The sequence below is a fragment of the Lathyrus oleraceus genome, chromosome 1 (assembly GCF_024323335.1).
Source record: "Lathyrus oleraceus cultivar Zhongwan6 chromosome 1, CAAS_Psat_ZW6_1.0, whole genome shotgun sequence".
In the NCBI taxonomy this organism is placed as follows: Eukaryota; Viridiplantae; Streptophyta; class Magnoliopsida; order Fabales; family Fabaceae; genus Lathyrus; species Lathyrus oleraceus.
Window position 1 is genome coordinate 113325329 of NC_066579.1, and position 13745 is coordinate 113339073.

General features: G+C 41.0%; 1 protein-coding gene across 1 annotated transcript; it reads left to right on the forward strand.

Moving 5' to 3' along the window:
• Positions 1 to 8772: 8772 nt before the first annotated feature.
• On the forward strand, positions 8773 to 9690 carry LOC127094546 (uncharacterized). The gene has a single exon (XM_051033371.1). It carries the CDS (start codon positions 8773 to 8775, stop codon positions 9688 to 9690), a length of 918 nt encoding a protein of 305 aa, XP_050889328.1.
• The last annotated feature ends 4055 nt before the right edge of the window (positions 9691 to 13745 follow it).

The following is a 13745-nucleotide window of genomic DNA, read 5'->3' on the forward strand; positions in this document are numbered from 1 at the left end:
CGCTGCATGGGAGGCAACCCATGGTTTTTCTTATTTTTTGTACTTTTTATTTTTTACTTTTACTTTATTTTGTTTATATTATTATTATTATGTCAGGACTAACGATTGAATGTTTTATGTGCTTTCAGGACTTGTTTGCTAACCTTGTACAGAATGCAGAACCCTGATGACATGCACGTGGCCTTTAGAGATGATGCACAGAGAGAGCGTTACTATGTTCACATGAGACGCCCTATGGCTCCTACCAGGTACCCTGACCATGACTGCATGGATGCCTTGGGATAGAGCCAAGCGTCAGATTTTTATGCCATCAACTCCAGTGGGAACAGTTTGACTACAGGAACAACACTTATAGGAACTTGACTCTTGAGTTCCTCAGCTCGTTTCATTATGACCCCTGGACTGGACCCGATGGACTCGCTGTTTTCAGGTTGTTCGGGATTGACTACTCATTCTCTCACAAGGAGTTTGGTGATTTGCTAGGTTTCCAGACTACTCCTGATGCTATTCCAGATACACCGATGGGGTATTTTATGAGCAGAGAAGTGGAAAAGTTTTGGACTAAAATATCCGGCGGAGGGAGCCAAGATCCTTCTACCCAGTTTTCTCAGGTAATCCACAACCCTGCATTGAGTCTCGCCCTGTTGCTTGTGGCAACTTTCTGTTAAAGGGCTTGGCTAGTGTTGCCAGATCATCCGTAGGCATCATCCATGTCGGTGGGATTGTTACACAGATTGCTACTGCATTGGGTCTGTCTCGCAAGTTATTGCACCTCAGGACCTTCTGCTTCTACACCACCCTGGATATTGATTTTTGTCTTGATAGAGGACTGATGAGGAGGGTTTTTTTTTTTTTTGAGCCCAACATGTTTAGACTGCTGATCGACGGCGAAGCGATACACTATTTCACATTACCAGATCAGCTGATGACCAGTGTCCATGATCCTGAAAATTGGAGTTATGCTCTAGAGGGTTATGGAGAGACTGTCGAAGAGCCGAAATCGCCTCCCGCCGCTGAGTACACTCCTACACCTCTTACTCCCCAGATCACTGTTATGTCTAACAATTTGTCTCTGCAGCCACTTGACCTACAAACACAGATTTATGAGCTCCGTAAGGAGACTGCCCTGCTCAAGCAGGAAGTGGCAGACTTAGAGTTACAGATGCAGGTTTCTGATCTCACTCATGCCTCAGAGACCGATGCTCTACATCAGGAGATTGAAGAGCTTCGGAGGGAGATAGCTGAGTTTCGTGGATCAAGCCAGGAAAAGACGCCTACCACATGACTCATTCTACCCTGACAGCATTACCCTAGTATTTTATTTATCGCATTTCCAGACATATTTTACTTTACTGCAGCTTTTATATTTTCATGCACTCTAAATTTCTTATATATATACATATTATGCACTAATGTTAACTTTTTCTTTTTCTTTTGTTTCTTTAATTATTTTATTTTTTGTCGTGCAAAGAAAAAAAATATAAGACAAAAATATTTTCATTTTTGTCTTTACAAAAAATATGCAAGCCTCAAGCCTTGAAAAGAAGAAGAAAACGCTATTCAGACCCCCGGAAGACAAAGGTGCAAGAAGGCCCAAAAGGAGGATCCAAAACCACAAGGCCCAGGAATTGGCCTTGTGGCGGGCGCCATAGGCCCTGTGGCGGGCGCCACACCGTACCAACAACAAGTACGGGGCTGAATCCCCATTTCCACCATTTTCATCCCTTTCTTCACCAAAAACCCATTTTTCCAACCTTCCAAATCCTCCTTGAACCCCATTAAAGCTCCCTCATTTCCAAAATACCCACCATCCATAAAACATATCCAACATCCATTTCCATTTTCATCCATCAAAAAACCAAAAAAATCAAAACTTTATCATTCCCTCATAAACCACTTTTTCTACCATTTTCACTACCTAAGGAGCATTCAACAATGGAGTTCAACGGATTTCTTCTTCGTGATGGAAGACCGGGCGAAAGGCAACGGAAAATTATTCAGAGGCTTCAAAGTCGAGAAATTCTCTCGACTAGGTACGTCGACGATAACTGTCTGTATGCTTTGGGTATTTATCATAGTGTTTTTAATTTATTAGAATTTCTAGGCTTGCATAATATTTTCATTAATCAGGAACCTACCTATGAGCGACTGACAACTGAGTTTTTGAGTTCTTTAATATACACTGTCAGTCCTAACACTGCTAGCACTGTCGGTACTGTTATTTTTAGACTGTTCGGAATTGAGTATGAATTCAGTACCGACAATCTAGCAGGTTTGTTAGGAATCCCTCATAGGGAAGGTGCAATTTGTGAGGCACCTTTGGATGCGGAGTGGTCGGCCGAGGTATTTACCTTCTGGCAAAGGCTTTCAAGTTCTTCAATTAATTCTTTCGAAGGGATACTTGCGTCGACCATTCACAACCCGGCCATAAGAGTTTTTAGACTTCTTTTGGCATGTACTATTTTTGGCCGGGAAAGTCCAAACAAGGTAAATGCTCGTGAACTCCTATTTTTGCAAGGATGCCTCACTAGAACCCACATCAATCCGGTCCCGTTTATGCTTGCTCATATGACTTTATTTACTAACAAAACAGGACCGATTGTTTTTGGAGGGCTTGTTACGTATATTGCTCGGGCTCTTGGCCTGAACAATGAGATAGCTACACTTGAACCACTACCTCCTCGCACAATTAATTTAAAATTTCTGAAAGACATGAAATTGTGCCGAGCAAGGAGAGAAGGTGGTTATGAGTTGATGGTTCATGGGGTAGCTATCCCATCTGTTGCTTTACCATGCAGTAGACGTACTGATGTACGTGATGAAAGGAACTGGACCTATGATCTTAATGCTCCACGTGTTTTGGGTCCACTTCCTCCTAATATTCCCAATGGGGAGGCACATGACACTGATGATGAGTATGATCGGAGAGAGCAGTCTCCCATCCCTCACATGTCCCCCCATCGTCCTTCACAGTCACACACCGCACCATCTTCCTCTAACCCTGTTGCAGGTACTGCTCCTGGATTCCATGTCACCGAGGAGATGTGGCGTGATATGACAGCTAGAGAAGAAAGGCGTGATGGCCTTCTCTCTACTATTTCACAGCAGCTGACGGACAATATGAGCTTCATGCAACAATCGCGATTGGTTTCGGATCGTGCCTATAGCAACGTTTGCCGTACCTTGAACGATATCTCATTAGAGCAGAACCGTCAGAGAGAGTTCAACAGCCAACACTACCAGCTTGTCGAGGCCACTCAGGGTTCCATCTTAGGTAACCTTCGAGAGGTTCGGAGTGCTCAGGCTGCTTTATCAGCACGACTCGACCGGAGGGACCAGCATCGTAGTAGATCCCGTCGTTCCAGACCATCACATCAGGACGGCGAAGGCACCAGTGCCCCTCCTCAGTAGTCTTTTTTCAGGTTACCCCCCTTATCTTATTTCGAAACATTGGGGACAATGTTCGATCTAAGTGTGGGAGGGGATTTTATTGCTTTCTGTCATTTCCCTTTCTAGTTAATTATTTCCTTTCAGTTATTTCCTTTCAGTAATTTAATTTTCTTAGATAATGCATGAGTCTGACGAGTCACCAGTATAGTGTCTTTTTAGTTCATCTTCATTTTTTCCCATTTCCTTAGCCTTACCAGAAAATTTTTAAAAAAAAAGAAAATGATGTTGTTTCACATGTTTTTTTGGGCTTTGGGACAGGTTTAGATTAGGATGTAGTGACCTAGGTCAACTTTTTGAAACATCAGAACCATTTTAGCACCATAGACCTCTTGAATATAGGAATCACTCCTAAACCCCACCATCTTGGCCTTTACTATCATTTTAAAAATTGTCCTAAGTAGTTTATCTTAGCAGTCAGCTCCGGCTTAAGCATGCTCTACGTAGGGGGCCGATGAACATAAGTGAATGATCCAGTGCTAATACTAAAAAAAAAAAAAAAAAAAAAAAAAAAAAAAAAAAAATTTGCAAGTCACCTATTGTTAGTTGGTTCAGAGGTATCTGGCACTGAACTTGGTAGGGCGGATTACGATCCGATCCCCCGCAGCTACATTTAGGCGAAATAAAACAGGTTTACACATGCTTATGTGCCAGAAACCTTATGTTATGGATCAGAATCACTAACCGGTCACTCTACTATGAAGCATGTACAGATAACGGGCTTAATGTGATTGCGCCTGAATGAAAAGGACACAAAAAGATGAGAAGATAGGCCTAGGTATTGTGGGATGATATGGAGTGGTTAATATAGGATTGAAGTTTGTGTTTGTGTTACTATGGTACCCTTGGTTCACTTAGTTAGTATCTGTCACTGCATCCTGACTTGAACTTAGAATCCCTTTAGCCCAAAGACAAGTGTTGACACCATATTTTCTTAAGCTTTAATGTTTGCTTGAGGACAAGCAAAGGTTTAAGTGTGGGAGAATTTGATCACACTAAAATTCACCGTATTTCTGACTCCGATTTCGCATGCATTCTTAGCTTTTATTGTTGTTTTGCTTTGTTATTTCTTTGTTTTCTTATGTTTTCAGGTTTTTATAATAATCGGAGCTTGAATCGGGAAAAGGAGCGAAAAAGGAGTGAAAACGGGCGAAAACCTAGAAATTCAGCGTTTTGCACTTACGGCACCCACCGTGGCGGGCGCCATGGGGTTAGCCATGACGTGGCCACGTCTCAAGACCACTCCTCAACCGTCAAGACCCACGATCCCCACTCCATCATCCCCTGTAGGGACCATGGCGGGCGCCATAGGCCTGTGGCGGGCGCCACAAGGCCAAAATCAGTAACCTCCACTTTTTAGTGGAGGGGCGTCCCTGTCATTTCATGCTTTCAGTTTTTACTATAAATAGGACCTTAGATTTTCGTTTTTCTTCATCCAGAATTAGAATTCTCTAGGCATATATCAGTTATAAAGCAGTTGCCATTCCACATCGGGGTGCCTCTGCAATCGAGTGATCGAGTCTGTAATCTGTCTGTGGTTCGAGTTTTTGGAGCACTCTGGAGGAAGTTAATCCTACCGCCATTTTAATTCAAGTTCGTATTTTACTTTTATTTATTTCCTGCACTCGCACATTTACGTTGTTTATTTCCTGCACTCGCACATTTACGTTGTTTATTTCCTGCACTCGCACATTTACGTTGTTTATTTCCTGCACTCGCACATTTACGTTGTTTATTTCCTGCACTCGCACTTTACTTTGTTTATTATCCGCACTCGCTTTAAATTACTTTTATGAAAAACTATAAAAAGAATATTTACTTTATCATGTCTAACTAATTCTATAAAGGTTAGAATGTAAGGATCGTAATTAAACCAGTAATCAGTATAATTGTTCGTGGAAACACCTAAGGGCTATTTTATCTTTCAATTCAAGTAATTGTTTTTAACTATTTCAAAAACAGCCAAAAGCGCTTTGTCTAGTTTATTAGGAGATTTTAGATTAAAAAGAAAAGAGATTTTAAAACGATTTTCGGACGCGTTAGGAAGTTTAAACTCTGGTTCGTAAGAACCTCTTTTTGCTAAGAAGTCCAGGTTAAAATACTTTTCAACTTAGTTAAGATACTATATTTCTTAAAAATAGGTTTACTACTCTAACGCAGTACGCACCTTTTTATCCGTGACAATAGGAGGGGTTGATTAGAGAGTACAACTCGGTTCTGAATACGCGAAAGCGACAGTTCCTGTTAAATTAGTTCTTTTCAAAGGAGAAAACATTGCCCATAAGTAGTTCCACTAACAAGTACTGGATTATCATTGATTGCGTGAATTACATTCGAGCCTGTCTTTATTTATTATTTAAAATTATAATTTTATTTACCATTGCACCCTTATTAAAACCCTTAAAAATAATTGCCTTAGATACACACCATAACAACAGGTTTGATAGATTGACACTTGGTCTCTGTGGATTCGATAATCTTTTATATTACTTTGACGTGATTCGTACACTTGCGAAAAACACGCATCAAGGAGTCCCTGGAGAAGCTTATGCATCCTACACTAGAAATAGATTTCTTGCAAACACCATTAGATTTCCCTTTAGACGCTACCATTGAACAAGTTTGGTCTTTGCCTCTAATAACCTAACATTGTTCTGCACACGACTAACAATCTCGATCTTCTTCACTAGATGCATGATTGCTTCAGTTGGATTGTCAGGTATAATATTGTACATACTTGTTGATGAAGTTATGTGATGAGTAGTTCAAAATGAGAACTATTATTGATGCATTGAATGCATATTTGGTTACAGTCACAATAGGGTTGTATTCAATACTATGTTAATATTGGTGTATGATTGTTTACAGTCAGAGTGAGGTTGTATTCATTTGTTATGTTATTGTTATTGTATCGTTATATGTCATGCATCATATGTTGTCGTGTTGTGAAAGAGGCGAGTCACGAGTTCAGATAGGGGACTAGTGACTTGTCTCAAGCCCAGGGTGGGGGCTTGGAGCTCAGGGGGGCTCAGAGTTTAGAGAGGGGACCCGGTTCGTATGAAGAATCAAATGTTGATTTGGTACCGCATGCATGAGTTGTAAGAGCTTGTAAGCTCTATGTATTCGTCTTCTCTTCAAAACACTCCAATATTCAAATCATTTTCATAAGTAAGTTGGAAGAAAAAGATTACCTGGATGGAATATCCAGTCGTAGTCCCGAATGCTAGGCCCAAGTTGTAAGAGCTTGTAAGCTCTATGTATTCGTCTTCTCTTCAAAATATTCGTAAATATTCTAACGTCTTTTCTCAATAAAATTGAAAGAAAAAGATTACCTGGGTGAAATGTCCATACGTAATCCCGAGTATTAGACCCAAGTTGTAAGAGCTTGCAAGTTATAAATACTCGTCTTTCAAGCCCAAAAATACATCCAACCAATCAAACTCTTTTTCGCCGTCGTGCGATTAATCAAAAAACCCTTTTCATAAACGAAAGACATCTTGTCTTGAGATGATGCAAAGCAATGCTTCGGCCATAATTGTTGAGTTGAGATAAGTGACGTTTTTCCGAATGTTGATTTGTAAATCCGTTCGATGTGTGGTATACGTCCGCTCCTCATCTGTTTTGGGTAAAACAATGTTTTCGTCGATTAATACAATATAGATTTCGTTAAAATCGACCAACAAACAAAAAATTTCTACCCAGAACTACGTAAGCCTTGAGTTCTCTATTGCACCCGGAGTTACGTAGGAGCAGGATTTCTAAATCTTGTCAGGCCCACTAATAAAAAACTTAGGTTTAGTCATTCATTAAAAATCCAAAAATATTCTCCTCTCACCCTTTCTTTCTTTCCCACCTAATAACTCGAGAAGCCTAACATTTCTAAGCTAACAATAATGCACACAATTAACCTAATGGTTCTCGTTGAGTACAACGGACGTAATGGGTGTTAATACCTTCCCCTTGCGTAATCGACTCCCGAACCCTGATATTGGTTGCGACGACCATAATCATTGTCGTTCTTTCTTGGGTTTTATCGATATTTCCCCTTTCCTTTTTAGGAATAAATAAAGTTCGGTGGCGACTCTGTTCAGTCCATCGTACGAGCGTGCGATTGCGCTTCGCTTAAGTCGTGTTCTTATTTTTCGAGGTGCGATAGATGGCGAATCTGTTGGGGAACTCTCCCTAAGTGAGTCAAGCCTAGTTAAGTCGTTTGTGTGCCTTTGTTTGTTTACTTGTGTGGATTTTCTTTCTTGCTTTTGCTATCTTTATTGTCATATTGATATAAATCTGTTGTATTGGTTCCACTATGCTTTGGTACTTGGATACTCTGATTGCAAACCTTGAGGGAAGGACTTTTTACCCGAGTCTCGAGTAAAAACATAAGATAGGACGAGGTTGAGTAGTGTGGGTCCGCGAGATGAATTTCTCGTTGGGTCAGTGCGAGAACCTTACTTAGAGTAGATTCTTGAGAGGATGTTGTCGCACGGCAAGTAAGTTGCTGTAAGCTTCAATATTTTCTTTAGGATCCATGACTCTGAGAACCATTTGTAGAACCTTAATCCTTTGTCCAACTAGGAAAGATGGTTGCGTAGCATGGGTTTGCGAGTTGAATTTCTCGTTGGATCGATGCAAGAACCTCACTTAGAGTAGATTCTTTAGATGGAGTTGATGCCCGGCAAGTAAGTTGCCGCAGGTAGCAAACAGTCTAATGGATCCATGACTCTAGTAACATTTTTGAAACCTTAGATCATACCTGGTGATAACCATTTTCTATATGAAGCAATCAGACTGATCTATGCCTTAAGCCTATTAAACTTATAAAAAAAAATGCATTACATTCATCCACATACATTGCATCAACATCAAAAAAAGCAAACTCTTAGTTGTCTCTTATTTGTTTCAGGAATTGAGAACTTGAAAATGACAACTCCAAGGAGAAACACTTTCAAACTTAAGTACAAGGAACCTAAGTTTGACAGTCTGAAGGGTTTGATCTCTGATTTGACTCTCAGTAAGCGTGATGATTTCGAAAAAGACTACGGGAAAATTTTGAGCCTTCTGACTAAGAAAGTTGACTAGGGGATTATCAGCTCTTTGGCACAATATTATGATTCAGCTCTACGCTGTTTCACATTCGCTGATTTCCAACTAACTCCTATTTTGGAAGAAGTTGAGAGAATCGTGGGTCTCAAATTGAAAGATTTCAATCCATTTCCAAAGCTCTAAGAGGAAGCGGACCCAAAGAAGATAGCTTTAGCCCTAAGTATCAATGTCCCGACTGTTCTAGACAATTGGGTTGAGAAAGGGGGTTTAGAAGGTTTTGCCATGATGTTCTTGGAAGATTTAGCTCTGAAGTTCAAGAAAAAAGGAAATTGGAATGCATTCTATGTTGTGTTGGATTTATTGATCCATGGGATTGTGCTCTTCCCAAACGTTGAAAAATTTGTGGATCAGGTAGCCATAGAAGTCTTTCTCTCTGGCAATCCTGTACCATTTCTCTTAGCTGACATTTACCATGCCCTTCACGCTCGACATGAAAAGAGGGGTGGAACTTTGTTGTGTTGTGCTCCTTTTCTTTATACTTGGTTCATGCAACATATGCCCGAAAAAGGCCCTTTTGTGGCAAAGGAACTTAAATCTCCTCAAAGACTAGCTTCTCTCACTACAAGTTCCATCCGATGGTATATCCGAGAGTGGGAAACCCCAGACATTATTGTCAGCTGTGGGGAATTTCCTAATGTACCGTTGTTAGGTACTAAGGGTTGCATCAATTATAACCCTATGTTATCTCGAATGCAACACGGCTACTCCATGGATGGTCCTCCTGACGCAAAGGACTTACATCCATTTATGCTCTTTGACATCCAAGCAAGTAATCCTGATGTAAGAGCGATCCGAAAGGCTTGGTTAAAGGTTGTTAGGAAGGGTAAAGAGTTTGGAAAAAGAAACCTTCTCGTCAAAGAACCTTACACTCGATGGGTGAAAGAAAAAGTTGGGGAAATCCATTTGCCATTTATCTTTAATGCTTCAGCTTTTCCCAAAACTCCGGAGCCCAAGCCTATACTCCCTGAGGACATGGAGAAATTCACTACTAAGGTTATGGAGCTCGAATTGGAGAATACTGAATTACGGATTCAGATGAACCGAGCTATCTTGGAAAATCAAAATTTGAAGGATGAACGTAAGGGGAAAGCCCAGGAACTTGAGGATAGTAACAAGAGAGCTAGGCTATTGGAAGACTAGAAGGACGATCTTGATCATATCCTTATAGGTTCCACATCAGTGATCCGAACCAGGAAGGAAGAGCTCAAGAAAGCTGAATATAGAATTTGTGAGTTAGGAAGAATGTTGGATAGATCTCTTATGGAAAAGAAAGAATTAAGCTCGACTTTGAGGCACAGATCCGTGAACTGAAGGACACTCTGAAGAAATGCAAGGAAAATTTATCTCGCAAGATACTCCAAAAGGAAGAAGCTGAAAGAAACTGTCACCATCTCAAGTACCAGTTGGAGGAAGCTAATAGGAGGTTTGCAGTTTTGGGGAGCCAAGAAGGTGATACAGCCTAAAGAATGATTGTGTGTATTGGAAAAGGTTGTATAGAGAGGCTAGAGCAACCTTAGATGAAGATCAACAGGTCATCAAGAAACTCCAAGAGCTCTATGTTGAATGGAATGGCAAGTTCCGCAACTTAGCTGTATTTGTTAACCTCAACATGTTGGAACTCCCAGAAAAACTCTAGGAAGTCGATTGGTGTATGTGTCCAGAAAACACGCCTCCTCAAGTTTTCAATTTCGTCAAGTTTTGCAAGAAAATGATGAAGGAGCTCACCACAGATCTTGCTACGATCATAAGAGCTGAGACGGAGCTTAAGTTTACTTGTACTTGAATTTGAATTGTTGGTGTTTAAATCTTTTGTATTTGAATCATTTGTACTTGAAGTTAAATCCTTTTGTATTCGAATTTGATTTTAATTAATGGAAGTTGTCATTTTTGGCCTCAATTATTACGTGTTATTCTTATTTAATATATTCTAACATTGCTGGAATAAATAATAAAGACAACTAAGAGCTTTGCATAAAATGCACCCATAACATACACTCATATCATTCTTCAAACAAAAAACTCATTTTTATGTCTTCTTCAGTTCCACACTGAGTCCTCAACACCACTACAACACCAGAGCCAACGCTCGTCAAAGAATGGCAGATCAAGAACAAGAATTGGAGAGAGTAAGCTCAAAACTTGAAGACCTACGAGGAAACATGGGTCAAGTCATGGAGATACTACAAGTCATTAAGGCCAAGTTGGACACCCAAACGACGATCGTTTCAGAAATCACCGGTCCCATGATTGAACCCCAACCTGCAAGGACAGTGCTGACCACTTGGCCAATCTATGGTTTACCTCCCGACTTCACACCTCCAGTTGAAGGCGCCCCTGGTTTTGTATAATCCACTCAGCAGACGGTCCCTCTACCAACTATCAATGAAACTCATCCAGCGGTCCACACGTTCGCACCACCCCTTGTCCATGCACACGTACAACCTTATTTTGAAGATCAACAACATGCTCCGGATTTTTCAGACGAAGATGATGAAAGGCATGAAGACATAAGAGGAATGAAAGAGAATTTCCAGATTCTTGAGAAAAGGTTAAGGGCTATGGAAGGTGACCAAGTCTTTGGTGCTGCTACTAGGGAGATGTGCTTAGTATCAGGTCTTGTGATTCCCGCAAAATTCAAGACCCTAGATTTTGATAGGTAAGAGGGGCACTCATGTCCTAAAAGTCACCTTATTATGTACTATCGAAAGATGGCTGCGCACGTAGAGGACGATAAACTTATGATACATTGCTTCCAAGACAGCTTGAGGGGTGCTCCCTCTAAGTGGTACTTAAGCCTTGATCAAAGTAGAATTCGCTGTTTCCAAGACTTATCTGATGCTTTCATCCAACATTATAAGTATAACATGGATATGGCCCCAGATAGGAGGCAATTGCTCAACATGTCCCAGAAAGATAACGAGTCTTTTAAGGAATATGCACAATGATGGAGGGAAGTGGCCTCGCAAGTCGAACCACTCCTTGTTGAGAAGGAGTTAGCAGATTTGGTTCATGGATACGGTAAAACCTATGTTCTATGAAAGGATGGTGAGTAGTGTATCGGCAAGCTTCTCTGACTTGGTTGTCGTGGGCATAAAGGTCGAGCTTGGATTGAAGAATGGAAAAATGATAACCACCTCTAAAACATCTGGTAATAATGTCAAAAAGTTTCCCATAAGTTTTCAAAGAAAGAAAGAGGGTGAAACAAACGCAGTGTCAACCAGTCAAAGAAGGAGTCATTCATGGAAGAAGCAACATCAATTTGCTCAGCAACAACCAACTTATCCAGTGCAGTACATTCAACAACCGTATGTGGCAGCAGTCACACCAAATTTCAACCAATCACAAGCTTCTATCTATCAACCTATTCAACAAGCACCAGTATACCAGCAATCACCCATGCCACCCGCTTATCAACAGCTAAGGGCACAAGCTCCACTTCCACAAAATCTTCCAAATCAAAATAGGGTACAAAGAGGTAGACCTCCTTTCGCTTCAATCCCTATGACATACACTGAGTTATACCCATCGTTACTGCAAAAAGGGTTGGTGACTCCTAGACCTTTGGGTCCTCCACCAAATCCTTTACCTCCATGGTACAATCAAGATACTCATTGTCCTTTCCATGAGGGTGCCCCTGGGCATGATTTAGAGGGATGTTATGCTTTGAAGCATATTGTGCGAGAGCTGGTTGAGAAGAAGATCCTTTCATTCCGAGATGTTGGACCCAACGTAAAAAGTAACCCTCTGTCGGCGCATGGTGATGTTAATGCCATTGAGGATGTTTATGATGTTTGTATAATCAAAATGTTGAAGATGTGAAAACTCCGTTGCTAGCACTCCATGCAAGATTGGTGGGAGCTAGTTTGATTGATACATGTCACGATAACTGTGAAGAATGTGTCGTTTATCCAAGGGGATGTAAAGTGGTACGAACTGATATTCAAAACTTGATGGATCAAGGTGTTTTACAAGTTTGTGGTCTTGCAACAAACGAGGAAATTTCAGTAATTGAACCCTTTCTCAATCTACCAGAACCTGTTGAGATAACTTATCAAAGAAAAGATGTTATTCATCCATCACCCGTGGTAGTTTGTATGCCTACCCCCTTTCCCTTTGAAAGCACCAAAGCGGTACCTTGGAAATATGACATAAATGTGGTAGATGGAGTGGTAGATGAAGAACCCAAAGATGTTGAAGGTGAGAAAAGCTTGGAGAATGTTGACACCAATATCACTAACATCGCAGGGACGAGCAGAATGACCCGCAGCGGTCGGATTTATACTCCCGATGTCAATATAATCCCTCAAGAACCAACAAGGGAAGCTAAAATTGCAAATCCTGCCCCAGAGTATGGAGTGGTACAGTCGACAGTGTAATCAGATGAAGCGATTGAATTTCTAAAAATGATAAAGAAAAACGACTACAAGATAGTCGATCAGTTACATCAAACACCGTCAAAAATATCTATCTTGTCTTTGCTTCTGAATTCCCAAGCTCATTGGGAGGATCTATTGAAAGTGCTTGCTCAAGCTCATGTTACCCAAGATATAACGGTTGGCCAATTCGATGGGGTGGTCGCCAATATCACAGCCTGCAACACTCTAAGTTTCAGCAATGAAGAGCTACCCAAGGAAGGAAAGAATCACAACCGCGCCTTACATGTATCCATAAAGTGCCAAGAAGATGCTCTGGCTAGGGTCTTAGTTGACACTGGATCGTCCCTCAATGTTCTACCAAAGAGGGCGCTTGCTAAATTATATTACCAAGGTTCGGAAATGAAACCTAGTGCACTTGTGGTAAAAGCATTTGATGGTTCTCGGAGGACAGTAGTTGGGGAGGTAGAGCTACCAATCCAAATCGGACCGCACGTATTCCCCATCAATTTCCAAGTCATGGACATAAATCCCGCTTATAGCTGCCTTTTGGGACGTCCATCGATACATGCTGCTGGGGCAGTGACTTCTACTTTTCATCAGAAAATGAAGTTTGTCGTTGATGACAAGCTCGTCATTGTCTCGGGTGAAGAAGATTTTATCATTAGTCAACTCTCCTCTTTCCGTTATATCGAGGCTGATGAAGATGCCTTAGAGACCTCTTTCCAAGCACTTGAAATATCCAATGCCACACTTGCAGAAGTAAAGGATCCTATTGAGAAAACTAGTTTCTCGTTCGCCTCTTTGAATAGTGCAAGGTCA

Bases quoted from the DNA above. Each gene is read 5' to 3' on its own strand.
- LOC127094546 (XM_051033371.1), top strand. From the start codon at position 8,773: ATGATGTTCTTGGAAGATTTAGCTCTGAAGTTCAAGAAAAAAGGAAAT.